This window comes from Lactuca serriola, chromosome 8 (assembly GCF_051521515.1).
Source record: "Lactuca serriola cultivar US96UC23 chromosome 8, Lser_US96UC23_V15, whole genome shotgun sequence".
Classification (NCBI taxonomy): domain Eukaryota; kingdom Viridiplantae; phylum Streptophyta; class Magnoliopsida; order Asterales; family Asteraceae; genus Lactuca; species Lactuca serriola.
In genome coordinates this window covers 49,725,418-49,733,848 of record NC_136415.1, presented here as the reverse complement: position 1 = coordinate 49,733,848, position 8,431 = coordinate 49,725,418, and the positions used below count along the sequence as shown (strand labels likewise).

At 37.9% G+C, this 8,431-nt stretch overlaps 1 protein-coding gene across 1 annotated transcript; it reads left to right on the top strand.

Annotated features, from left to right (window-relative positions):
* The first annotated feature begins 4,410 nt into the window (after nt 1–4,410).
* LOC145065939 (microtubule-associated protein 70-2-like) lies at nt 4,411–8,431 on the top strand. The gene is made up of 11 exons (XM_079013058.1): nt 4,411–4,975; nt 5,075–5,160; nt 5,929–5,994; nt 6,086–6,256; nt 6,332–6,502; nt 6,583–6,738; nt 6,818–6,964; nt 7,057–7,128; nt 7,209–7,703; nt 7,783–7,958; nt 8,047–8,431. The coding sequence occupies exons 1-11, from the start codon at nt 4,702–4,704 to the stop codon at nt 8,084–8,086; spliced, it is 1,854 nt and encodes a 617-aa protein (XP_078869184.1). The 5' UTR covers nt 4,411–4,701; the 3' UTR covers nt 8,087–8,431.

Here is an 8,431-nt window from a genome sequence, read left to right as displayed (position 1 = left end):
AGCACACCTGACCTTCTGGTCAGTAGGACATGAGCATGTGAAAAAGCATCCCTCAACGTCAGATAGCCACCTCATGGCTATGATCGGGTCCTGAATCCCATCGAAAGTCGGGGAATTCGTGTTATTGAAGTCCCGATACTGAAAAGCCCAACATGTCCCCATACCTATAGCTGCTACAGCTGTAGCGGCAGCCGCCTCAGCTGTGGCTGCATAGCACTCATCGAAGTATTCAACCGTGACGGTCTTGATAGACCCAAACATCTACGAAAACTATGCCCGGAATAGTGCAACAACCTCATCATGCAGGATTTCCCGAATCCTGGCATCCAACTCATCTGGTCTCATCTGACCAATGGTCTCGGACACTGCTGGTCCACCCTGATTGCCATCTCCTGATCCTGATCCAGATCCGGTCACAAATCGCCTCGTAACCACCATGCTGAAAATATACCAGGAAGATATCAGACATTCCATATAATAACAGGGAACCAACTCCCAACAAAGCCATAGGGCTTGTGACTTCCTTGCTACGTGTATGTCTTGTGCTTTCAGTAGTACGGGCCCATACTACCTTCCACACCTAACCATATTTGTCTCAAGGATCATCACAACATCCTAACATTGTACATAAGCATAGTTGAGCGCTCAATCCTCACTCCCAGAGGAAGGCTAGATATCTCACAACTGGCCGATTGTCCATGCACGGCTCATCCATGAAACTTCCACCAACCCTGCAGTACTCGTGTATGCTAGCCATACATAAACTATGCCCGAAATAGTGTAACAACCTCATCATGCAGGATCTCCCGAATCCTGGTATCCAACTCATCTGGTCTCATCTGACCAATGGTCTCGGGTACTGCTGGTCCACCCTGACTGCCATCTCCTGATCTAGATCCGGTCACAAATCTCCTCGTAACCACCATGTTGAAAATATACCAAGAAGATATCAGACATTCCATATAATAACAGGGAACCAACTCCCAACAAAGCCATATGGGTTGTGACTTCCTTGCTACGTGTATATGTCTTGTGCTTTCAGTAGTACGGGCCCATACTACCTTCCACGCCTACCCATATTTGTCTCAAGGATCGTCACAACACCTAACATTGTACATAAGCATAGGCGAGCGCTCAATCCTCACTCCTAGAGGAAGGCTAGATATTTCACAACTGGCCGACTGTCCACATATGACTCATCCATGAAACTTCCACCAACCCTGTAGCACTCGTGTATGCTAGCCATACATAACGTTGGACCCTATAGACATTCGAATATATGATCCTACCCTAAGCCCTTCATCAGACAAGAACAAGAAATAAGGCTAAACCAAACATTCTCAGGCTATAAGATCTTAATTATGTACAACTATGATGCATACACTAAGCAACTACAATAATGGTGTCAATTTCATATAAGGAAAACCCTAGGCTATCATGCATCATATAATCAAGCAATTCTATCATGCAATTCCTGAAGATCCCTAGCTTATCACTAGAATGTTGTTCTAACATATCATAGTATCAAATAACAATATGGTATTTTTGGGGTCTACTTACTGGCTTCGGCTGATCGTACACTTCGCATCCTCCTTTAGTATTTTGAAAACTATTTGAAAATCTTTTCCTTAGTTTGAGAATGGATTCACACGGGTGTTCCTCCAATTCACTCAAACCAAAGGTCTGATACCAACTTGTAACATCCATAAAACTCATAAAAATTTAAAACTTTTTCAAACATCCAAAAGCCATTAGCTATTACAAAATGTTTTCAAAATAGTTTCATATCAGAGAATCCCATAAATCAAAATCATAAAATGTGAGGAGGTACACGATCAAACCTTCGCCTTCCCGCGATCTTCCGAAGTACCTGAAACAAAATCCAAAACTGTAAGCCCGAACCTTAGTGAGTTTCCTCCAAAATACCAACACCATACAAACCAGAAAAATATCATAACAAACAACATGCATATAGAGTCTTCAATATGATTGGACCGCCCTCACTGGGCCTTTAGTCTATCTGGCCCACTCTCAGAACCTTCAGCATATCTGGTCCGCCTTACCGGGCCTTCAGCCTGTCTGGACCGTTCTCCGGGCCTTCGGCCCGACTAGTATGCCCCGATGGGCCTTCAGTCTATCCAGGCCGCCTTGTGTTGGCCTAGAGCACAAAGCAGGACCGCCTTAACCCACGCGCAAACACACAATCGACACATAGATATCAAACGCTAGCTAGTACGTACAGACAGTCATACAGATCTAACATATCACTAATCATAGCATCATCCTATATATATATATATATATATATATATATATCAGGATACAGATCTAACAGATCACTAAGCATAGTACCATCCTATATACCAGGATACAGATCCAACATATCACTAAGCATATCATCATGCGATAACTAAGATAACAATCCAAAAAGGGCCGACCTTGGTGCCTTCGACCCTGTTGGCATAGTGAGGAAAACTCACCTCACAAGTAGTGCTGACCAATAAAATCGAATCCCAACTCACAGCTCCGAACTCAACTGCCTGTAACCACCATATCACTAATTCCATTAAAATCCCAAATTACCAAAATACCCTCAGAAGTCAAACTAGGTTAACCGTGGTCAAAGTCAAGGCCAACAGTCAAGGTTAACAGTCCATGTTGACCCAACTCGTCGAGTTCCTTTATATCTCAGAAGATCGTGAAAAGCTCGAGACAACTCGCTGAGTTACCAGAGTAACTCGTTGAGTTCTTCAGCGTTCAGAAAACCGGGAAAACCCTAGCTAACTCGTCGAGTCATCTCAACCACTCGACGAGTTCACTTAGTATCCAAAAGGCGGGAAAACCTTATCCAACTCGTCGAGTTTTCCTGTCTTAACGTATTTAACCCTTTCCAGTCGAAACCAAGGCCACAAACTATAGATCTAGCACTTTTGGACTGAGATACCACGTAAAGTTGCTAACTTTACGTACATGAAGGGCATCAAAGGGATTAAAACACTCATATGAAGCTTAATAAGGGGTTTAGGGCATGGAGGATGGCCAAAGCTTGAATCTTTAGGCCCAAAGAGGCCTAGAGGTGTCCATATCTGAAGTCACAACTTGAAATCATGCTCAACTCCAAAAATGGGCTAAAAATGCACTAAACTTCCATAGGAGAAAATCTAAGAAACAAGAGGTCAAGGTTTAGACTTTTTACCTTTAAATGGTTGCAAAAACAGTGAAGCTCCCGGATCTAAGGCCTTCTACGCAATCCAACCTCTTTAAGCTTCTAGTTTCCTCCAAATGAACACAAGATTTACTCTCTAAAGCTCACACGCACTCAAGAAAGTAATAAAGCACAACTAGGATTTCTCTCTGGACAATAAGGTAGTAAGGGAGGCCGGTGAGGGGACTTAAGGTCCTTTAAATAGGGTGCAAACCCTAAAAATTAGGGTTTTCATGCACAACCTCAACCCATCGAGTTGGGGTGCTCCAACTCGTCGAGTAGGTTCCATAATCCATGCGGCCTTGTTAGTTTCTACACGACGAGTTGGGGCCTCTAACTCGTTGAGTATGTCTTATGTGATGTACAAAAATCCTTGAAATTTCATACCTAGGAGTCGGGATGTTACACGTAACTTTTTCATACGATATCAAATTTTAACGATCTTTATATCCACGTTTTTGCTTTTTGAGTTTACTACAACTTTCGTTAAGATTACTCCCGTTAAAATGTTATTTATTTTTACTTACGATTTTATTAAAAAAAATCCATACACACATTCATAAAAAAACATATGGATACAAAGATCATAAGTAAAAATATATTACTTTTTAACGGAAGTAATCTAAACGAAAACTGTAGTAGACTAAAATACGAACGCATGAATATAAAGATCGTTAAAATCTAAGATCGTATGAAGTTATGATGTTTAGAAAACATGACCTAAGTACCCAACTAATCGAGCTTGCGATTGACATAAGCATCAAAAGTCCAAACACCTCATTAATGATTGTCTCAGACAAGATGTTATGAGAAAAACATAAATAAATTATTAATAAGTACCGAATGAGTACAAAAACAAAAATGACTTATTTTGCAACAAAAAAATATTAAGGACTAAATGTGTACAAAAATATTAAGAACTAAATATGTACAAAGTAAGAAATATATTATCCTATTAAGTCATTTTTATCGTCTAACAATTAAATAGCCGGTCATAAGGACTGAATGTGTACAGTTTAACAAGTTGAAAAGATAAATATAAATATAAAAAGAACTCAATTACTAAATGTATACAAACCGAAAAATATATTATGTTTTTCAAGTGATTATACAAAAAAAAAAAAATAATAATAATAATAATAAATAAATAAAAAAATTATGTCGCACTACTACTACCCTCCCAGCCTAATTATCATAGTCTTGAGAGTCGGATCTTCTTCAATATTTCTTGACACGCTTTAAAGACAGAAAACCCCCCCGGATCTTTTTCACACTAAATCACACGCAGACACTTCAAAGATCTTTAAAGAGAGAAAGGGACTATGCAGATTTAGACTTGAGAGAGAGTTCATCAGTTAACTCTAGCTACATACATATCTGCATTCGTCTTATACATACGCATCTAAGTGTAGTAGTGATGTATGACTGAGAAACCCTAGATGATAAAAGGGTTTGGTTTAGAATTACTAATGTGTGATTGAGTTCAGATCCGAGTGATGGAGGAGGTAACAGGCGACGGCGGTATGATAGGAATGAGGGATGCGATGGAGAATAGCGGCGGCAATGTACGGCCTCCGATGGGTGAGACGGCGACGTTTATGATGTCGGGATCTTTCAGGGAAGGAGTAGGAGGTGGGAGGAGCTCAGGTAGCGGTAGTCGTAGGAGAGCTATGGTGAGACCCAGCTTAGACGCCGACGAGTTTATGAATCTGCTACACGGATCGGATCCGGTGAAGGTCGAGCTTAATCGGTTGGAAAATGAAGTTAGAGGTGACTAATGCGGATTCATATGATGGATTGATTAGTTAATCTTTGTGGTTTCAGATTTTGATTGCTTACGACTGTGGACTTCGTTTGACTTTTATGCAGATAAGGATCGAGAATTGGGGGAAGCACAGGCGGAGATCAAGGCCCTCAGGCTATCTGAACGATTAAGGGAGAAAGCTGTTGAAGAGGTTATACTCTTCTTAATCTTAAAATTCATTCTTTATATGAATTATTACCTTTACCATTTAGAAATTTGTGGAGTTCAGTTTACTTCATGCACATGAAAACTTGAATTTGAATGCTTATTTGATATCTGGTAGAGTACCCTGTTTCAAACGCTTGTTCTGCTAACCTTCCATTTCAATTAGATTGGATGTTTTTCACCCATCTTTCAATCATCTTTGATCACTCTATCCTGTGTATAATAAGTGTTATAAGCTAGATTTTGAATTCATGTTAATGTTACTGATTCCCATATAATTTGAACTACTGAATTCTTTTTGATTGTGATTGATTCTTATGGAAGATACATGTGCTGTTTATGTTAATGTTGTGAATTGTGCAAACACATGCAAAGTCATTATCAATCGTTCTCAACATTTTCCATTCTTCCGTTAATGAGTCACAGCGTCAGACATAGAACATGCTCTCGAGTCTTGTCATGTTTCTTTTCTACTTATGTATTAGTTTGTTGATTTAACAAAAGGGCATCTCTTCGAATATGGTAACTTCTGCAAATCATTTCCTTTTTTGAGTTCACTACAGCAATGATATGAGATTGGAAAGTTCAACACACATTCTTAACCACTTATTTCTGTTTCTCTTAAATCAGGAAAGTTATGTGATTACTGTGTTTCCCATTTTGCCCTTTTATTATCTCTTGTATGTTTCATAATGTCATATACTCTAGGGGTTAACTTTAACATAGTTTTCTTCTTTTTTTCATGACACCATAGCTAACTGAAGAATTGTCAAAGGTGGATGAGAAGCTGAAGTTGACAGAATCTCTTCTAGAAAGCAAAGTATTGACTAAACCACTTCAACACTAAACTCCTTTTACATTGTTTTCATCATATTGTTATATATAACAACATAAACTTTTTGGTATTATAGAATCTTGAAATCAAGAAAATCAATGATGAAAAGAAAGCATCAATGGCAGCTCAATTTGCAGCAGAAGCCACTCTGCGAAGAGTTCATGCTGCTCAAAAAGATGATGACATGCCACCAATTGAAGCCATTCTTGCACCATTGGAAGCTGAGCTCAAACTTGCTCGACAAGAGGTATGTGCTACAAAATAATTTTAAAAACTACAAAAAAATCTCATGCTTTCTTTTTCTTTTACTTTTTTTTTTCAGATTGCAAAGTTACAAGATGACAACAAAGCATTAGATAGATTGACCAAGTCAAAGGAAGCTGCTTTACTTGAAGCTGAAAGGACTGTTCAAGTTGCATTAGCAAAAGCTTCAATGGTGGATGATCTTCAAAACAAAAATCAGGAGTTGATGAAACAGATAGAAATTTGTCAGGTATGATGCTTTTAAATCCTAAATCTGTAAATAGTATCGATTTCATGGAGTAAAAATAAAATTATGGTTTTGTTTTTTAGGAGGAAAATAAAATTATGGATAAAATGCATCGACAAAAGGTTGCTGAGGTGGAAAAGCTTACACAGACTGTACGTGAGCTTGAAGAAGCTGTTCTTGCTGGTGGTGCTGCTGCAAATGCAGTGAGGGATTACCAACGCAAAGTTCAAGAAATGAATGTAAATACAAAATTACCATTCTACCCTTGTAAATTTAACAAATTCCACTCATACCCATGTTTTGATTTTTGACAAATAGGAGGAAAGAAAAACCCTAGACAGAGAATTAGCACGTGCAAAAGTTACAGCAAATAGAGTGGCAACAGTGGTTGCTAATGAATGGAAAGATTCTAATGATAAAGTAATGCCAGTAAAACAATGGCTTGAAGAAAGAAGATTCTTGCAGGTATGTATAAATAATAAATTATAACACCCTTTTACAATTCTTGACTTTTTTCAACTTTTTTGAAAATGACCATAATACCCTTGTGTTAACAGGGTGAGATGCAACACTTGCGCGATAAGCTGGTGATAACCGAACGTGCTGCGAGATCTGAAGCACAGTTAAAAGTAACCTTCTGTTAAAAGTAACTTTTTGGGAAATGACCATAATACCCTTATGTTAATTTTTTTTTAATATGAAATTGTAGGAAAAGTTTCAACTGAGACTTAGAGTGCTGGAAGACACGTTGAGGTCGCCAAATCCTATGAATCGAATCGGTTCATCGGATGGAAAAAGCATGAGCAATGGTGGTCCTTCACGCCGCCAGTCTCTAGGTGGAGGAGGTGACAATTTTACGAAAATGCCCTCGAATGGTTTTTTGCATAAAAGATCACCATCTTTTCAGATGAGGTCTTCTGGTTCAAGCTCTGTTTTGAAGCATGCCAAGGGTACATCCAAGTCATTTGATGGTGGCACTAGATCAATTGACAGGGGTAAAGTCGGTAATAGTCCTACTTTTAATATTGGTGAGGGCAAAAAGGACATTGAAACACCTGAAAAAAGTAGTGAGTTCACTGGAAATGAAAGTGAAGATAGTGTTCCAGGGTTGTTGTATGATTTGTTGCAAAAAGAGGTGATTTCTTTGAGGAGATCTGGACATGAGAAGGATCAAAGCCTTAAAGACAAAGATGATGCCATTGAGGTTAATAGTTACAGTAATTTCTTTTATGAATTATTTAAAAAATATTAATTAATTAATAATAACAATATTGTTTTTTCAGATGCTAGCAAAAAAAGTAGATACATTAACAAAAGCTATGGAAGTTGAAGCAAAAAAGATGAGAAGAGAAGTAGCTGCAATGGAGAAAGAGGTAGCTGCTATGCGTGTTGATAAAGAACAAGACAATAGGCAAAAACGCTTTGCTTCTTCAAACTCAAAGCCTTCTTCTATAAATAGGTATTTTATATTTAACTAATTATTATTATATTATATAATACTATTAATTTACTTATTTTTCTTACACTAAGTTTTTAACTATTCATAGGAATGTGACACGTGGTGGGTTGACAAGGAGCACACAATAACATTACAGAGACACATGTATCAGGCCTCTCCATCTTTCTTGTTTACCATTTTACTATTTTACCCTTGTTGTGAAGATATGAAAAAAAGAAAAGGAGTTGTTGAAAATGGTATTGGTTTGTTGTGACTAATCGGTAGAAATGAAGGAGAAAGGACTCACACCATTGAAGAAGAAGCCGAGCTAACATTTTGGCAGTTGTATGTATATTTTGTTAGTATTCCTATCATGATTGTGGGTTGTCTTTTTACATATATATATTTTTTAATATATGATTTATAGCAGTTATAAATTTGGAAATGTAATTGCTTGTGCTTTTAAAAAAAATCTATTGGTTTTGTATTTTTAA

Bases quoted from the DNA above. Each gene is read 5' to 3' on its own strand.
- LOC145065939 (XM_079013058.1), top strand. From the start codon at position 4,702: ATGGAGGAGGTAACAGGCGACGGCGGTATGATAGGAATGAGGGATGCG. The intron at 6,965-7,056 runs GTATGTATAAAT...TTGTGTTAACAG, and splicing joins AAGAAAGAAGATTCTTGCAG to GGTGAGATGCAACACTTGCG. The intron at 7,129-7,208 runs GTAACCTTCTGT...ATGAAATTGTAG, and splicing joins GATCTGAAGCACAGTTAAAA to GAAAAGTTTCAACTGAGACT.